This window comes from Scheffersomyces amazonensis (assembly GCF_036850825.1).
Source record: "Scheffersomyces amazonensis strain UFMG-HMD-26.3 chromosome Unknown RJT21scaffold_2, whole genome shotgun sequence".
NCBI classification, from domain to species: Eukaryota; Fungi; Ascomycota; class Pichiomycetes; order Serinales; family Debaryomycetaceae; genus Scheffersomyces; species Scheffersomyces amazonensis.
The window spans coordinates 633,953-649,212 of NW_027042742.1; the positions used below are offsets into that span (position 1 = coordinate 633,953).

Consider the following 15,260-nt stretch of genomic DNA (forward strand, 5'->3'; position numbering starts at 1 on the left):
AATTATAAATCAACTGCACACGACTTATCTCTTTCCTTATATCGTGTTATAGGTATGATACATTACACAATACAAAGCGCATGTTTCATAACTGTTTCAGAATCCTAGTACAGTATTTTTCACCTGAATGTCGTTCTCTTAACTATACGTTTATCATAGTGTAAATAAAAATTATTTCATGACCTAACCATACAAATATCTCTCAGTAGTAGCTTGATTGTCGTACTATTGGATGTTCAATTATCGCAGTTTCCTATAATATTTTATCGTTCTTAGATCATAAATTATTTCGTTTGATCAAATACCAACTACGACTTCTTAACTATGAGATTTCATTGTTAAAAGGCGACTTTGACGAATTTCCAAAGAGAAATATTTACATCACAGAAAACGAAATGAGCTTAGTTTACTCTACGATATATATTCTAATTGTATAACGATATTCAGATATTGAAGTACCGAATTAAATATTAGGCAAAAGCGTTATTATATTACTCCAAGGAACGATAATATTATATTCAAAGGTACGACATTCAGGTGAAAAATACTGTAAGAAAGCTCTCTCTAAAATCTTACATCTTATTTTCTTACAGAATATACAATACAACGCGGCATTTAATAGAGTATAACATATCGAAATATGAGTGCTCAATTGGCTTGAAAAGTTTTTAAACTCTAAAGAGATACAGATCATCGGTGCACCTTTAAGCTTTTACGTTCTGTATTTTAGCGGGGTTGCTGTGTACTTTATTGAACCACATTTCTTAAAAAGATACATGACTGAGCCTTGGCATTTAATGGAATCGACATATCAACAAAGGCTTTCCTATACATATTTATGCTTTGATTTATAGTTGATTTGATTTATAATTCGGCTGAAATATGGAGAAATGGGCAGCAATTAGGACGACTGATTTCTAAATTGCGCTTTTTAGAGTTTTCAATAGCCGACATTATTTTTAACTACATTTTCAAAATTGAACAGTTTAAAAGTTTAAGTTTCAATAGTGAGCTCCGCTATTCAGCTTAAACCTTATTTCAACAATATGTACAATATCCCCGTATTGCTGTAACTCGAGTCTAAGTGAACAGTTCGTTAATTAAGAGGGAGTATGTAACCAACTCTTGACGACTTTACATGACACCTATTTTGAGTATCATGGATAGGAACTTTTGCAATGTATATAATAAATGATTTCTACCTGAGTTCCATGACTTTTCTTTTCGAAGTAAGTTCAGTGGTGTGTGTAGAGTTCTGGTGGACCCTAAACAATATCATTTAATTAGTATTGATTGATTATCATGGAATTCGAAACACATATTATTGACACAAATGCTACTTGCACCTCAGACAACGGAACCGTATCTGTGGCACTTCCACCAGGTATATTTTCTTACGCTTGTATCGAAGGTCAGCCGTTTGTCCCTGGCCCCATTGCTCATCCTCTGAACAGTGGAGCATCAAGAGTTGGTAACAAATTGCTTAAAATATGGAGTATGATTATGGTATTTATGGTCTTTATGGCTACTTGTCTGGCCAAAATGGTGAGTGATGTGAACACTGCTGATAACAAAATATTTAGTAAGGCGTCTTGACTGGCCATGAATTAGACAAAAGACTTGAAGAAGAGGGGAGTTTTCACTAGTTACTAGTTTCTCTCAAAATTTTGCAAGTATTTATTCACTCTATATATAATTTTATATCTCGCTATAAATTCTTATTGGACATAGTATGTAGATAATAAAGTAGATAGATTTATAATGATGAAGACAAATATGATACCCAATTTTTAATAAGTGGGAGAGTTAATGGATCGAGCACATTACCCTCCTTATACGCTAGTCGTCGTAGACTGTACAATTGGTGGATGATGTGCAGGTATCGATTTAGCAAGAGAAGTTGTGTAGTATTAAGGTTGTAGTTAGCGATGATAGTAATCCATTCTTGAGGGAGGGAAATATGTAGCTTTTGCCATACTACTTTACTAATGGAGCAATGTAGGTAGAGATGGTCATGATAGTCTGTAGAGTCAATCAGTGTGAGACAAAGGTGACACACACCATCAGTTGGTGGTGGTGGATAGTGTCGACGGTGTCCTAGCTGGACCCTATGTAGTTCTTCCAACCGGTAAGGATGTTGTTGTTTGGCATTGGATAAAATCTTCCAATATTGTTTCCATTTGTTAGGTGTTAAGGAGAGTACTCTGGACCAAGTATTAGGAGTGACTATCTGTGTTTCCCAATGGGCTCGACTCCGACTTTTGAATGTGTAGTTGTCGACTGGAAGCATAAATTGTTGCCATGCATCCTCCTCGGGCGGTTGGATTATTATAGAAGTGATCTGACTCAGGGTGATAAATTGAAAATAGTGGGCCATTTACGGCAAAAAAAATTATATTTGGTAGCGCCGATCACGTGATTAGTGAACACACATTTTAAGTAATATTTTTCTCAAAATTTTCAGGAATTGGGTACTCTGGCCGAGCTGGTCTAAGGCGCCAGGGTAAGGTCCTGGTCTCTTCGGAGGCGCGAGTTCGAATCTCGCGGGTATCATTATCACACCAGCAATTCCTTTCACCTATTTACCTATTTTCCTTTTTTTTAAATTTAAAACTAGTGGTAGTAAAATCTAAATGTTGTTATTACTACTTTAGCTCCAACTTAGTAGGGTAATATCTGTTAAAATAAGGTAAATTGAAAAGATTTGATTCTGATTTTATTTGATGTTTTTTTGATAATGGTTGCGAAAATTGCTTGAAAGGGCAACAATATGAAAAGGACGAACTCTTTAATTATATAAATAAATGGTATATTAAATGTACGAATCAGGATATACACTACCAAGAGATGCACTATAAATGCGAAGTATTAAAATATTAAGAATAGACCAGCTAAGATATAAAATTACACACATATCATATCTTAAAATATAGATATGTTTCAACTCTTCTCAATTTTATGGAAGTATATGAAAGACAGCCTAATATATTTTCATTATAATGATACATTGAAGAAGAGATATTTGAGCCATTGTTCAAACAATTCTTAAAGGACTATGATTGTACAATCTGTTGGTTTGGTTGTCACATGATGGTACAACACCTGCTTTTTGTTACCGTTTTAGATGGATCATTCAATGATTGGTTTAATCTTGCATTAATAATGGTATCACTTTCATTCCTTAGTGTATGGTCATTTGATTGTCCAGATGATTGCAGTTGATTTTGTTGTTGTTTTAATTCTAATTCTTTTTGTTTCTGTAATTCCTTTTGTTGTTTCTTTTCAGCATTAGTTACAGCTTCTTTTCTCATTATTTGTCTTACTACATCAATAAATGCTTCTTCAACATTAGTTTTATACATTGCACTTGTTTCATAGAAAGGAACTAACCCCCAATCTTGACTTACTTTAACACCATCTTCAATAGATAATACTCTATCATCTTCTAAATCACATTTATTACCTACTAATACCATAGGAACATTTGTAGAATCCTTAATTCTTAATACTAATTCTCTTAATTCTAATAATTCCTTTAAAGAATTTTCATCAGTTACACTATAAACTAATAAAAATCCTTTACCACTCTTTATATATAATTCTCTCATTGCTACGAATTGAGCTACACCAGCAGTATCCAAGATTTCTAGATCACATGCTCTCCCATCGATTTCAATTTGTTTTCTATAAGAATCTTCAATAGTAGGATCATAACTTTCAACATATACTCCTTGTACAAATTGTACTGTTATTGATGATTTACCAACCCCACCAGTACCCAATACAACTACTTTATAATCTATAAGAATTTATTAGTTAGTATATCTTTCATAAACTTCCGATTTTAATGATTAGTTCTATACATACCTCTCATGTTATGAATATATTTTTGTTATTTGATAACTAGATATTGAATAAAAAACTGGCTATTTATAAACCTATATTAACAAAAAATAGTAATAAAGATCAACTCACACAAACAAACAAATAATAATACCAAACTAGTTCGTTTGTTAAGGACCCTCCAACAAGCTGACGATACCACTAGTAAAATAAATTAAAACTTGTATCTTCGATCAAGATTGTCGAACTGGTAAAGAATTCTCGAAATTGTCCTATTGTTTATTTTAATTAGTTAATAAAATTATTTTTTAGAATTCTGGCTTTTTCTTTTGTGGACTGTCGTTAAAGTAAAAAATGTCAAAAAAAAAAAAAAGGTTAGACGTGTCGTATGGAGAGAAGAAGCTTCTATCATAGACGAATCAACCTATTGCTTTGATTGAGGCGGATATGACTAAAACTATAAGTACGCCTTCAATTTAATGACCAATAAACATGAGCCTTATATATCTATCTATCTTCAATACTATATATGAGTAAATGGACTATTAGAGATTGTCGCACCAAGAATTTAGACGATATAACGCAAACATTCCAGGATCCACGGCAAATACAGGCAAAGTCTTCGGAAAAATAAAGAACCAGTAATTATGTATAGTATTTAAAAAATTAAAGTTACACTACATAAATCAAACTTATATAAAGTACCTAAAATGGTAAAATATTTGGTAAAGGACCCTTTGGAGTAATACTATATGGATTGATCTGCGTATGAGATTTAGTGTAGTGATATTTTATATGATCAAAATCAGTAGTTTCTTGGAAACCTGGAATTTTCCAGTACAAGAGTAATAACCATTTATTAATATTAGGATAATCATGTCTAATCATTTTAATATTACATTTAAAATGTTGATGATATACTGGATCAAATCTTACAATGGTTGTAAATAATCTAATATCTGCTTCAGTTAATTGATTTCCAGTTAAAAATTGTTCACCCTTAGCATGATTCTTTTCAAAGATATCTTCAAGTTTATCTAAATGGGCGAAAACATTACTAACTGCTAAATCATAAGGTTCTTGTTTGGTTGCAAAACCAGCCTTATAAACTCCATTATTAACATTATCATATATCCAATCATTTAATCCATCAATTTCGGACTTTAATGAATCAGGATATATATCGATTTTTGCAAATTCTTCAGGAATTAAAGAATTAAATTCAGTATTTAACATTCTAATAATTTCACTAGATTCATTACTAACAATAGTTTCTAATTTTTTATCCCATAATACTGGTACAGTAAATCTTCCACTATAATCTGGTTCAGCTTTAAAATATAATTGTCTTAATCTTTCAAAATTATATAAATGATCCACAGTACCTAAAGAAATATCACTTTTATTGCTAAGAGATTTTAATTCTTCATCATTAATAAATCTCCAACCTTTATCATCTAAATGCCAGTGAACAATGGAAATAGAAATAATACTAGTTAAACCTTTTAAAACTCTAGTAATTAAAGTACGATGAGCCCAAGGACAAGCTAAAGAAACATATAAATGATATCTATTTAATTCAGGAGGAAATTTAGCTCCTGGTTTAGAACTAATCCAATCTCTAAATTGTGATGGTTTTCTCTTGAAGGAACCATCCTTTTCGGCCCACTTCAAAGTTTCAATAGGTGCTTTATCCTATAATAGATTAATTTATTAGTATAACTATAATTTCCATAATTAAAGTTTATTTATTAATTGAATGTAATTATTACTTACAGTTGACATATTGGAATTATATATAGACAATTGAATTGAATTGAATTGAATTGAATTACAATTTACTATGATTATGTAAAATTACAGTACAATATAGAAATGATTAATTCATTATGTATTTATACTACTGGCGATTTTTCTGGAGTAAATCTGCGACAGTGTACTCCGGTTACATAATTTTACGTAATGAGCAATCCATTTAGTAATGGCCACTAATCGCTGCGAAATGTTCGATGCATGTATGACCGTTTGAAACGTGACTACTGTGTTGAATGGCCATAGTATTGTCTTGCAGCTTTAGAAGTATGTACTAAAATCAAATTAGGGTTCATTTATTGTAAACGATTATATACTATATTTTATTAGTGAGTCTATAGTAATAAGCCAGTACTATTATGACTTAACAGTTGCAGCTATTGCTACTGTTCCCCTCGCACAGTTTTGTACAGTACAGTACAGTACAGTAAGTTCTGTATCTCACACCAAACAGGGAGAAAAAATGTCAGGCTTTTATTTATCGGAGGCACTACCTGCAGGACCAGTCAAAATAAAATAAAATTATTCCATTAGGAAAGAGCGGCTCAAAAGGCCGTGGCCAGTCAATGTTTACAAATTACGTACTATTAGTGATTTAGCAATAGATTAGAATTATTCAAGTATAAAATGACAGAAGAACATACAGAGACTGACAAAACACTATCGTATAGTGAAGCCAGTACTAATGTAGATACAGTAGTCAAACAAGAAGAATCATCCGTACGACCTTTACAAGATGATCAATCACAATCACAAGCTCAGTCTCAAGCACAAGCACAACCACAAGTACAAGCACAAGCACAAGCACAACCACAAATACATCTGCAACCTCAGATAGCTCCTATATCAGCAACTTCACCTCGACGAGATTCTACTAATAACTCAATTCCATCTCAAGTACCATTCACAAATTCAAGTCGTTCATATTCCAATGGTATAACAACAGAATCTTCAACTTCAAATAGTAATTATTTCTCTCAATCTCAAGCTCCATTACCTTCATTTTCTCAATTACACCCTCAACAAGATCTATTAAATAATCAAATATATTATAAACAATCTCAAGTTGCTAAACCAATCTTGGGTCCACCAATGTATAGTACTATTAAGAGTCCAAATTATAGAAAACCAAATAATATGATTAAAAAGCCAACTATTAATATGGAATCTCCTATTGGGAAACCATTTAAAGTTACTGATGATGTAATTTTATCATCAAGACCATTCAAATGTACTTTTGAAGGTTGTAGTTGGGCTTTTCAAAGAAGATCAGATTTAAGAAGACATGCTAAATCTCATGCTGAACCAATGTTTGTATGTCCATATTGGAAAATTGATCAATCATGTCATAGAAATGGAGGTTCATTCAATAGATTAGATGTTTTGAAACGTCATTTACGACTTGTTCATTATATAAAAGATACCAGAAAGCAAGAAACTCAAATAGCTTATTCAACAAATCCTAAAGATGATCCTGGTTGGTGTCGATTATGTCAAAGAATGTTCCCTAATTCAAAAATTTTTATTGATCATTGTGTTGATTGTTCTAAATATATTGAAAATAAACGTAATGAACAACTTAAAGCAAAGAATGATGAATCAACTACTGATAATACTGAGCCAATTGAAAATGAAAATGAGAATGAAAATGAAAATGATAATGAATTAACAGAAAATTCCAATTTTTATGATTTTGATAATAAATCATCTGCTACTAATACTATAAATCAAGTTAATACAAATCAGGAAACTAAATAGATAACGTTTAAGATAAATTTCATCGTATTAACACTAGGTATTATAAATTATAATTATACACTTGTAATATACATATTCCCCAATTTACTTCAATTAATTACTATCTTCAATAGTTTCTCCTTCTTGATTACCTCCTGGTTGATCAAAGAAATCCAAAATAGCACAATTTGGATGTAAAATATAAACAGTCTTAGAGGCAGTTACTGAAGAATTTTCTTCATCAGGTAATAAATCATCATTGTTTGTAACACTCATTAAGATTCTATCTTTTACTAATCTCTTTAAGACTTTATAAGCTAATTTTCTTTCTTTATAATATTCTTGTTCAGTATGAATATCATTTTCTCTTTGGGTTAAATACCAATCGACTAAATCATTACTGGTTAATCCTTCACCCCCTTGATTATCATCATCAGATACTCTCTTAACTAACAAATTCATCATTGAGATATACTTATCATAACTTATAGAAGTAGAATCTTTTTCTTTCTTAGCAGCTGGTGTAGTAGCTGAATCTTGTGGTTGGTCATTACTATTATCACCTTCTTGTTGTTGATGTTGTTGCTGTTGATCTTCTTCTTCTTCATCATCTCCATTACCTGCTGCTGCTTCTTCCTCATCATCATCAACATTTATATCATCCATTTCAACTCGGATAATAGATTGTCTTAATAAATCATAAGCTTCAGCCACAAAACTTGGAGTAATAACATCAGTACAATTGGCTCTAGCAATAGCTTCTGATAATCTAATCATAGATTCTAATTGTCTAACAGTAATTCTATAAGATGATCTACCTAAACCTTGAGCATCATCATCTCTTAATTCTTTATATCTTGATACTAAAAAGTCTCGAGCTTCCTTTGTCATTCTAGGTTTAAAAGTTTTAGCATATTTAATATATCTTGATAATTGTTCGGCACTATATGGTGGATCAATTGCATCATCTCTTAACATATGTAAATCCACAATATGAGAAGCTAATTGAGTATCAATTCTTTCATTACAATCATCTAAAATTACAAAGAATAAATCAAATCTTGACATAATTGGAGCTGTCATATTTAAATTGGCTCTTAAACCCATTTTTCTATTATATCTACCACCAATTGGATTAGCAGCTGCTAAAATAGAAGTTCTAGCATTTAATGTGGCTTGAATACCTGCTTTAGCAATAGATATAGTTTGTTGTTCCATAGCTTCATGAATTGCCACTTGATCAGAAATATCCATTTTATCAAATTCATCAATAGCACATATTCCATTATCAGCTAACATTAATGCTCCCGCTTCAATAGTAAAATCTCCAGTTTCTTCATCTCTAACAACTGCAGCAGTTAAACCAGCAGCTGATGATGCCTTACCAGATGTATAAATTGCTCGAGGAGAAAATCGACAAACATATTTTAAAAATTGTGATTTTGAAGTTGATGGATCTCCAACAATACATACATTAATATCACCTCTTAAATTAATTCCATCTACAGTTTGTTTATGAACTCCTCCTAATAATTGTAATAATATACCCTTTTTAACAACTTCATGACCAAATACTGCTGGAGCAATCGATTGAACTAATTTATCATAAATATGATCATCTTTAACCATTTCTTTTAATTGTGATACTTCTGCTTCACTTAAAGTAGTTAAAAAGATTTCTTGATCATTAGTTCCTTGAAAATCAATTTCAGTTTTTTCATTTTCATTTTCATCTTCATTAGCTTTATTAACTAATGAAGAAACATGGAATGCATTAAAGGCAATTTTATAAGTTAAATCTCGAACTCCTAAAGATCTTAAACCTGTAATACCTGAATTTAATTCAGAAGATGCTGAACCTCTATTTTCTTTAATTGATTGAGGTTTTACACCAGGTAAACCTAATTGAGATACATCAGGTATAACAATTTCAGTTCCAGTAAATTTACATTTATCACCAGGTTTAGCTCTTTCAACTGCTTCACCTCTTAATATAACATCAATAGTTCTTGGCATAGAACCAGTTGGAATTTCATTGGAATTTTCTTGAATTCTAACCTTTTGCCAATCAATAAATTGAGATTTATTAACATTTAATGTAAAATATGATTGATTTTCACATGATGGACATGAAGTTGGTTCAGTATATTTAAATACTTGTTCAATACCTTCAATAATTGCATTACAAATATTACATGTAAAACTTCCCATATATAATTCTGGTCTAACTTCAGAAGTTCTTGTAACAGTACCCAGAATTGACATTAAAGATCCAATTTTACTTGTTTTAATATCTCTAATTCTATGAATGGTTGGTAAATTAAAGAATGCTATTTGAAATACTCTTTCATTAGATTGTGATGATGTAGTTGTTGATGAACCACTTTGTGTAGTTGCTTCATCTTCATTAGTACTACCAATAGCATTAGTATATAATAAACTTGGAGCATATTTCTTTAATAATTTTCTTAATCCCTTTAATAAAAATGGATAAAATCTATAAAATTGTTCTAAAATAGCAGTTGCTAATACCCCATTTTCACGAACTACTAAATGATGATAATTAACATATAAAGTACTTATTTCATAAGTTTTCATAGCTTGAATTTGTGAAAGATAAACTCTACCATCATTTTCATTATCAGGATCAATAGCACTTTGATCAATAAAATCTTCAATAAATAATTCAAAGCTTTCTCGAACTTTTTCAGCAGTTACATCAACTACTTTAGGAACATTAACTTGTCTTCTTCTACCAGCAACTATTTGATTTACTGGTTGACTTTCTCCTTGATTTGAAGGAAAATTCCCCTCTGAAAATGGTAATTGACTACTTTGAGGTGCATGAGCTTCTCTACCTAATGATGATGATGGAATTCCTGCTTGTGATGATTGTAATAATCGAGCAGAATCAGAAGGAATTCTTCCGGGTGATGATACAAAATTAGACATGTTGATTTATCCTCTAGTTTCTAAGATGTTAATGAATGTCTAATGTCTAAATTACTGTTTCAATATCAAAAGTAATTATAATAAAATGTAGAATTGATAAGATTTATTAATTAAGTATTGGAAATTTTTCAGAGGGGAGACGCGTTTAATTTAACTTCCTGCACCCAATTATATTTCCCAATATGGCCAAATTATGGGATTGTCCTCATAACAGAGGGATGTCTTTTTCTTTCTTCCTGATATTAGAGGGAATAAATATATTTGGGTATTTGGGAAATTTTTCAGGAACTATTAACTGAGCATATCCTTTGTAGTGTTAGTAGTCTTCATTAATGTTAAGATCTTTTATATATCGGAGAGCGTATTCGACTCTTCCCAAGTTAGAATGTAAGTAAGATTTTTATTTAATCTAAAGGAATTAATTTACTAACATTGTACTAGTTCCACCAAGCTTATTGCATCTAAAAGTAGGAAAGATAATCCATTGTGAAAAACATCCAAATGCAGAGAAATTATATGTATCTCAGATTCAAATAGAAAAGCCAGTAATTGATCAAGATCCGGTAACCATCCAAGTCTGCTCTGGATTAGTGAATCTCATTCCTTTAGATCAAATGCTCAATAAAAAAGTGGTAGTATTGGCTAATCTAAAGCCATCTAAAATGAGAGGAGTTAAATCAGAGGCAATGTTATTAGCTACAGAACAAATAACAGAAGAGAATATTAAAGTTGAATTGATAAATCCACCTGTTTCTGCACAAGTTGGAACTAGATTACATTTTACTAATTTTGAAACTGAAGATATTCCTTCAAGACTAAAACCTAAAGCTTGGGAAGATATTCAATCTCATTTGAAGACCAATTCAAACGCCGAAGCAACCTATACAAAGGATGGGATCGAATATGTGTTGGGAGATGGAGTTGATGTTGCAAAGGCAGATACTCTTTGTAATACAAGTATTCGTTAATTTATAAGATATTCTTTATAGTGTCTTTATATAACCTTATGTACATATAAAAGTCAAACTTGAACATAGTTAGTTATTTACTTTAAGGTAGTGTATCTCAAGTATGGCTTAACAGTTTTGAAGTCACCAAATTTTTCCTTAGCAGCTTCATTAGAAACAGTAGGAGGAATAATAACATCTTGACCTTCTGTCCAATCAACAGGAGTAGCAATACCTCTCTTATCTGATAATTGTAAAGCATCAACTACACGTAAGATTTCAGCAGTATTTCTACCAGTAGAAGCTGGATAAGTTAAAGTTAATCTAATCTTTTTAGCTGGATCAATAACGAAAACAGCTCTAACAGTTGCAACCATACCTGATTCAAGATTTTTAAAATCTTCTTCAGTAACCATATCATATTTATAAGCAACTTCTTTAGTACTATCAGCAATAATTGGAAATCCGAATTTTTCACCTTCAGTAACAACTTCTTCAATATCTTTAATCCATTGATTATGACTATCAACTCCTTCAGTAGATAAACCAATTAATTTAACACCTCTTTTATCAAATTCTGGCTTTAATTTAGAAAATGCTCCTAATTCAGTAGTACAAACAGGAGTGAAATCAGCTGGATGAGAGAAAAGAACTGCCCATTTATCTCCAATATATTCATGGAAATCAATTTTACCAGCAGTAGTATTAACTACGAAATTTGGTGCTGTTGAACCAATTCTAATTCTTGGTTGATCTTCTTGCTTGAAGGAGTAGAATCTTCTACCAACTAAGGCATTAACCCTTGGGACAATAACTTTACTACGTAAAATGGTTCTGGACATCATTGTGTATAAAATTTGCTTTCTCAATGGATATTGGAGTTGCAATTGGAGATAATGATAGTTATTATAAATGTTATAAATGTTATAAATATTATCATTCTTTCAAACCCCGGAACTATTGCTATATCCCACGTGACTGTATAAGCTTGTAACTATATACAGGTGATTGCAAAAAAATACCCATTTTATAATGCAGCTTCAAAGTTCTCTCTGATGAAACTTGATCCACGACAGAAGGAACCTATAGGGAATACCTTAATTTGTATTAATTAGGAGATTAGTTAAAATAATGGGAATTTCCACATTGCACGGCAGGCATACGGTACGCATTAGATATGCAGGTGTATGCAAAACTAGGTGGTTGGACTTCTGGATTACAGATAGCTCATCAAAATATTAACCAATCTCAGATATACAGATGCAAGAGATATTTAAGAGTCAGAATATTCTAGTTTTTCAGAAATTTCACCAAATATTATTCTATATTCATTACAATAACATTTAGGAAAACAGCCTGGTAATAGATATGAGCCAACAAGCATCACCACCACGGAAGGCAGCGGTAGTCAGTTCAGAAAAAGTAGCGGTAGTCAGTTCAGAAAAAGTAGTTGTCGGAAGCTCTAGAAAGACTGAAAGGATTGAGAATGATGTTGATGTTTCTAAGAGACTTCGCCAAAGGGCTAAAACGTCAGCTTCTTACATCGATTTAGATACAATTCAAAAGTCTACAAGATTTGTTATTGATCGTTTATTCAATACACCAGATTACAACTTTTTTGGAGACAAGGAACAAGAAGAAGAACTAAACAATTCATGGTCACAGTTCATTGAAACATTACCAAAAGAAACTGACGCTGCTTCCAAATTGAAAAGGAACAGAATGAAGATGGCATTCGTGGCAGCGAACTATCATGTCATTTCCTCGAAGAATCCAAGCTCCAAGTTAGACAGGGATTATGTTGCCAGCTTGCAATATCGAAAGGATCTTAATTCTATCTATCTGTTTTCGAATCTAGGGACATCTGAATTGTTGGATGAAGTAAATATGACGGCGGGGAAGCAACTACTTAAAAATAGCAAAAAGAAGAAACGTTTTGAAACCATGGTATTGAATTTGTTTAAGACAGCAATTATTTTGCAACTTCCTGTACCACTATTGGAGGCCTCAGAAAATGACCAAAATGTATCAGCATCAGCTCTGATACGTTCAATATCAAAATATACCAATAAAGCAACAATCTTCAATACACATTTCCAAATCAATCCACTGCCTATGGAAAACTTTGATGAGGAATTTATAAATGGTATTTTCAGGAATCTCATAATTGATTTTCAATTTTTATTGGAAGTTATACCTATGATGCAGTCGTTTGTGGGACAAGTTAACTCCATAAATGAAGCGAAAGTTTCAAAAATAATGGATATGCACATTTTAAGTCCATTGACTAGTTTGGTGCCAAGTGAAGTTCCTGATCCGGAATATGATATATTTTCTAAGGTAAGATCAGGCATTGTCTTATCCATCGAAAAAGATGATAGCCGGTTTCAGGTTCCAGTTGTGTTTAAGCCAAATGGAATATTGATAGCGTTCCAACAAAGAAACGATGAAGAAAATAACACAACTTTCCTTGACTTGTTCAATCAGGTAGTGTATCAGATGATTACTTTTAAGTCACGATTAGGGTTTGCTATAGACCTGAATTGTGTTCTCATAATAGAAATCGATAAGGATGCTAAATATACCCGAGAAACTAATATTGACGGGGCTGTATATCAGTTAAAGTGCCATATGGAATGCTTCAATTTATTCGACTCGCAGTATAATGTCAAAGCCTTCATGGTTGCATTATGTAAACAATATTTTTCAAGTGTTTCTGGAAACGATGAAGGTAAATTAGAAGAACTATTCGAAACGTTGGAAATCAATGACTTAGATAAAAAAAGGAATAGAGAATGGCAAGTTGGATTCGTGAGACAGGAATGGGAATCCAATTTCAGTAACTACTCGCTACAGGGTGAAGAATTATATATGCACAACGAGTATCGTGACCTTCATATACCAAAGGATTGTTATGAGGCAAGAGAGAATCTCAAATCCAGTTGGTCTGAACTCAATGAGAAGGACTTCAAGATATATTGGTCGAATATCAATCTAAAAGTCAGAGAAGAAAAAGAACACTTCCAATTTTGGGGAGTGGAATGCGCCAGCGAAAATGTGAATATCGATCTGAACAAGCGATTGGTTTTGAAGTTGTATAACCCTTCACGCAGTCCTTCGCGAGGTATGTTAACTCGTCGTGCCTTTCTCAATGTATATGAATATATCCTAAGTAAGTTTTTACTTGAAGTGAATGCATATAGGGCATTGAGAGTAGGTGACAGCGACGAAAGGAATCTTCGTCGAGTCGAGAAGAATTACATTCCTCGATTGTATCAATTTGGATATTGTGAATGGCAGGAAGTTACTCAGTTCCAGGGTTTTTATTTACTTATAGAGTATAAAGACAACGACACTTTGTCATTGTCAGCACCCGATCTTTTTAAGAAGAGCCTGGAATTCCTTGGCAAAATTCATGTAGAGAAGTTCTTTTATTCGCAAAAGGATGAGGATGCTTACACCATCGATTTTGGATTGCCTAGTCCGACTAGATTAAAGGATTTCAATTCAAATAAGATAGAACAAGATCAAGATGTCATACGATTATACAAGGCATGTGAAGTGGAACAGCTAGCTCCTGATGTCATACTAGGGGGTAGATATTCAATGATGCCGAAATCCAAGAGACAGAGAACATCTTAATCGATTTAGAGTATATAGTAGTATCTAGTTTTGTTAGTTATGTTGAATACAAGTGTACCAGCGCTACCATCCAACACTGTACGATACTTGTTCCAATGAGACTATATACAGGTGATTGCAAAAACATTTAAGCATGATATACAAAATTATTAGTACATGAATTATATATAATCAAACCAACCTAAGAAGCCATAAATATATTGATACTAACACTCCTTCTTTGACGACCATAAAATTATAAAACGACAGCCAGGTGTGCTGAGAATCGTCGCTCGTCTCATTACTCCTCTGTGTAGTCTCCAACCTATAATTAAGAAAAAAGAATGA

At 32.2% G+C, this 15,260-nt stretch overlaps 8 protein-coding genes and 1 non-coding gene across 9 annotated transcripts; 4 read left to right on the plus strand and 5 right to left on the minus strand. All coding sequences in view use genetic code 12, as the record gives it.

Moving 5' to 3' along the window:
• Window positions 1-1,676: 1,676 nt before the first annotated feature.
• Window positions 1,677-2,377, minus strand: RJT21DRAFT_132418 (uncharacterized protein; the record flags this gene model as incomplete). The annotated part of the gene is made up of 1 exon (XM_064883130.1): window positions 1,677-2,377. The coding sequence occupies one exon, from the start codon at window positions 2,375-2,377 to the stop codon at window positions 1,757-1,759; it is 621 nt and encodes a 206-aa protein (XP_064739243.1). The 3' UTR covers window positions 1,677-1,756.
• Window positions 2,378-2,470: 93 nt separating this feature from the next.
• On the plus strand, window positions 2,471-2,553 carry RJT21DRAFT_t38. The gene has a single exon. It is a non-coding gene; the product is annotated as a tRNA-Leu (tRNA).
• A 238-nt stretch (window positions 2,554-2,791) lies between these two features.
• Window positions 2,792-4,374, minus strand: RSR1 (Ras family GTPase). The gene is made up of 2 exons (XM_064883687.1): window positions 3,868-4,374; window positions 2,792-3,799 (listed from the first exon to the last, which is right to left on the minus strand). Exons 1-2 carry the CDS (start codon window positions 3,872-3,874, stop codon window positions 3,084-3,086), a joined length of 723 nt encoding a protein of 240 aa, XP_064739244.1. The 5' UTR covers window positions 3,875-4,374; the 3' UTR covers window positions 2,792-3,083.
• On the minus strand, window positions 4,090-5,725 carry ECM4 (omega-class glutathione transferase). Its single transcript, XM_064881071.1, has 2 exons — window positions 5,620-5,725; window positions 4,090-5,538 (listed from the first exon to the last, which is right to left on the minus strand). The coding sequence occupies exons 1-2, from the start codon at window positions 5,626-5,628 to the stop codon at window positions 4,549-4,551; spliced, it is 999 nt and encodes a 332-aa protein (XP_064739245.1). The 5' UTR covers window positions 5,629-5,725; the 3' UTR covers window positions 4,090-4,548.
• Window positions 5,726-6,201: 476 nt separating this feature from the next.
• RJT21DRAFT_118551 (uncharacterized protein) lies at window positions 6,202-7,417 on the plus strand. The gene has a single exon (XM_064881072.1). The coding sequence runs from the start codon at window positions 6,283-6,285 to the stop codon at window positions 7,411-7,413; it is 1,131 nt and encodes a 376-aa protein (XP_064739246.1). The 5' UTR covers window positions 6,202-6,282; the 3' UTR covers window positions 7,414-7,417.
• MCM6 (MCM DNA helicase complex subunit) lies at window positions 7,418-10,482 on the minus strand. Its single transcript, XM_064879760.1, has one exon. The coding sequence runs from the start codon at window positions 10,342-10,344 to the stop codon at window positions 7,507-7,509; it is 2,838 nt and encodes a 945-aa protein (XP_064739247.1). The 5' UTR covers window positions 10,345-10,482; the 3' UTR covers window positions 7,418-7,506.
• Window positions 10,483-10,603: 121 nt separating this feature from the next.
• On the plus strand, window positions 10,604-11,351 carry RJT21DRAFT_20129 (uncharacterized protein). The gene is made up of 2 exons (XM_064883688.1): window positions 10,604-10,731; window positions 10,786-11,351. Exons 1-2 carry the CDS (start codon window positions 10,677-10,679, stop codon window positions 11,310-11,312), a joined length of 582 nt encoding a protein of 193 aa, XP_064739248.1. The 5' UTR covers window positions 10,604-10,676; the 3' UTR covers window positions 11,313-11,351.
• Window positions 11,331-12,193, minus strand: RJT21DRAFT_134478 (peroxiredoxin). Its single transcript, XM_064883232.1, has one exon. The coding sequence runs from the start codon at window positions 12,134-12,136 to the stop codon at window positions 11,390-11,392; it is 747 nt and encodes a 248-aa protein (XP_064739249.1). The 5' UTR covers window positions 12,137-12,193; the 3' UTR covers window positions 11,331-11,389.
• A 1,652-nt stretch (window positions 12,194-13,845) lies between these two features.
• RJT21DRAFT_118557 (uncharacterized protein) lies at window positions 13,846-14,933 on the plus strand (the record flags this gene model as incomplete). The annotated part of the gene is made up of 1 exon (XM_064881073.1): window positions 13,846-14,933. The coding sequence occupies exon 1, from the start codon at window positions 13,923-13,925 to the stop codon at window positions 14,931-14,933; it is 1,011 nt and encodes a 336-aa protein (XP_064739250.1). The 5' UTR covers window positions 13,846-13,922.
• Window positions 14,934-15,260: the final 327 nt, after the last annotated feature.